The sequence below is a fragment of the Corvus brachyrhynchos genome, unplaced genomic scaffold (assembly GCF_000691975.1).
Source record: "Corvus brachyrhynchos isolate BGI_N302 unplaced genomic scaffold, ASM69197v1 scaffold398, whole genome shotgun sequence".
Classification (NCBI taxonomy): domain Eukaryota; kingdom Metazoa; phylum Chordata; class Aves; order Passeriformes; family Corvidae; genus Corvus; species Corvus brachyrhynchos.
This window is the reverse complement of record NW_008239780.1, coordinates 374,665-377,341: the sequence shown is the minus strand read 5'-3', so window position 1 is coordinate 377,341 and position 2,677 is coordinate 374,665. Positions and strand designations below refer to the sequence as shown.

Here is a 2,677-nt window from a genome sequence, read left to right as displayed (position 1 = left end):
CACCCTGCCCAGGTGTTCCTGTCCCTTTTAGTCCCCCTCACCACCCAGCACCACTGGCCAGACCTGCCACTGCCCTTTCCCCCCTCCCTGTACAAAGTGCTTTGCCTAAAGGACAAAGCAGCATTTCCTAAAGCAAAGTAGTTATAAATTTATCAGCCACAAAGCAGGTCTTTGCAGCAGCTCCCACCTCACCTTGTGGAATGAGGCTAGCAGCCCCCCAAAACACTCACCACCTTCTGGTTGGGGCTCCTGAGTTGGTTCTCCATGCCCCTGGTGCTGGTGTCCATTCTTGGGTGGGAAACACAGAAAAATGTGAGTGTTAGCACAGCAGCACTGGCCCCATGTCATCCTGGCTCTCAGAGACTCACAGACAATAGCCCCCTCCCCAGCGCAGCTCGCCAGCCCTATAGCACCCCCTAAAACAGCAGCTATGCCAAGACTGTGGGGAACAACACTGCTTTCCCTCCCTACCCTGCCGAACCTTGCTGTTCAGGAGTGGATCAAAAAATAACTTGCTGTCCTAAAGGAGATAAGCTCAACGCAACAGGATCCTACCTCGAGTCCTCTGGCATCTGGTGCCCTTTGCAGCACCCTCACTGCATCCTGCCTCATACTTGAGAACCCATCACTGCCAGCCAACGCCCTACATGGGGAAGCCAGGCTCTTCCCCCAGGAGACCGTGTAGCTGTTAATAAACATTAACAAATCGCTGGGGTTTCCGATGGCCAGAAGTGTCGGTCAATGTGTGCTTGTCAGTCACAGCGGGGCCAGGGTTAATGGTTGCAAAATCTCTTTTGCAGTGAAAGGGGTAGTGAGAGGCGCAGGCAGGTCTATATTTATCCCCTCGAACGGAGACAGCAGCCAGGAGTTCACAGCATCGGTTTCCTTGTCCCAGGTTTAAGAGCTACCCACAGCCTTTCAGACAAAATCCAGAGGCACACCTTGTCGTGACACCCTGCAGACAGGGGCTGGGGAATGTCAGATTTTCCTCCATCAGTAAATTACAGGCACGAGATGATGCACTGGGGCATCCGGGGTGCGTGCTGGAATCCTGCTGCTGGAACAGCTCCAGCGGTGTGATGGCGGCGTGCGGGGCTGCCCATCCCTGGCTGTGTCCACGCAGCTCTCGAGGAACAGTGGGGCTCGTTTTACACGTCTGTCCCAGCAGGAGTGCAGCACGATCCACCTGCTCATTCTCTTGGCCCGTTTCCAGTGGGACCAGTGACCCTTCCTTTCGCAAGAGAGCCAGACCCTGCTCAAGGGTGGGGAAAGGCTGCCTTGCCCCAGGCTGGGACTTTGCCCGAAGGCACACGGACATCTGTCCCAGGCTCCCGCAGGGCTGCACTGTGCCGTCCCAGCAGGCAAAGCACCATTCCTCCCTTTCCTCTCCAGAGCATGGCTGAAAGCCGCTCACCGGCTGTGCTAATAAATGGGCGCAGCGGGAAACAAAGAGGTCTGGCAGCTGCCCCGGGCTGCTCCGACTTGGCCGGGGCTGCCGCTCGCCTGCTGCTCGGTGCCGGTGCCTGTGCCTGCCCGCAGCCAGCCCGCCGGCAGGAGGGCACGCCGGCAGCTGTGCCCACAGCTGGATCACCGGGCCAGGCTGGCGCCGTGGGGCAAGGGATGTCTTGCAGAAGCTCGGGAGCTGGGATGGGATACAGGGATTTAACATGGCATGGGCAATTGTAGGGCACCAACACCTCCTCGGGAGCACATGTGCCCTGTGCTGCTGCACAGCCCAGCTCTGGCACGGGACGGAGGAGGGAGCTGAGACCTGTCTCCTCCATCACTAGCACAGGGTGGGGGCAACTGAGCAGGAGGGGACCAGTGTCAGCCCCTCTGTCACAGGCAGTGAGCTCAGGGCTCCTCTAGTTCATCCGCGGTAAATAACTGCTTTTTTCTCTGGAGGTGATGTGTTCTTTGTCATTAATTGATCTGGGCATTTGTAACTTGCCTCTTGCATTGCTGTTGGTGTACACTTTCCCTTTTCTCCTGGGAGAAGCTGGTCATTAGGCTCTTATACAGTAGAAGTGTGGGGTTTTAAAAGCAGAGATAGGATTAGTTTCTTTTAACTTGATAAAATATGCTTGAAATAATTACATGATTTGTACTTAGCATCTCTCAGCCGAGAGCATTAGAGTGATTTATAAGCAATTATGAAGCCTGCTGGGAAGATGCTTTTATTCCCATTTTGCAGACAGGATGAGGAAAACAGAGGTTGAGGGCCTGTTCTTGCTCCTTGGCCATGGACACGGAGATTGCTGTCTCCATGGAACAGGGCACAGGCAGCAACAGGCATTGCCACCGGAGCGGAGATCTCAGAGCGCTGAGAAATAAAACACTGGGCCGGTGGCCGTGACGGGGTGGCTGCCCGGGACTGTCACCTGCACCTCAGGGAGGAGGGAGATGGGGAGAACGGGGCAACAGAGAGGTGCCAGGGAGATTTTGGCGAAGGACAGAATGTCCTGGAGCAGCTGGACTGGAGGAGGGTGGGAGCTGCTGAAGGCAAAGGGATGGAGAAATATGGGGAGAGAGGAGGGGAACCCCTCTGGCCGAGCTGCCGGTGAGTGCGCCGAGACCTCGCAGAGGCGGGACAGTAGCTCTGTCCTCTCTGGAGACGGGGCGGGAGCTCCGTCCCCCCCTCCCCAAGCCCCCTTGGGGAAAGGCCTCTGCGCTGGTT

At 56.8% G+C, this 2,677-nt stretch overlaps 1 protein-coding gene across 3 annotated transcripts in view; it reads right to left on the bottom strand.

The window, feature by feature from the left end:
- ATP1B4 (ATPase Na+/K+ transporting family member beta 4) overlaps window positions 1-2,677 on the bottom strand; it is a 16,355-nt gene that overhangs the window by 9,389 nt on the left and 4,289 nt on the right. Inside the window, exons 1-2 of one of the 3 annotated variants that reach the window (XM_017743114.1) lie at window positions 556-658; window positions 231-288 (exon numbers count right to left, since the gene is read on the bottom strand). In XM_017743114.1, coding sequence (XP_017598603.1) covers window positions 231-288; window positions 556-572 — 75 coding nt within the window. In that variant the 5' untranslated portion in view covers window positions 573-658. Of the gene's footprint in view, window positions 1-230; window positions 289-481; window positions 500-555; window positions 659-2,677 lie in introns of those variants that run through there. The other 2 variants (XM_017743116.1, XM_017743115.1) reach the window with 2 other exon arrangements.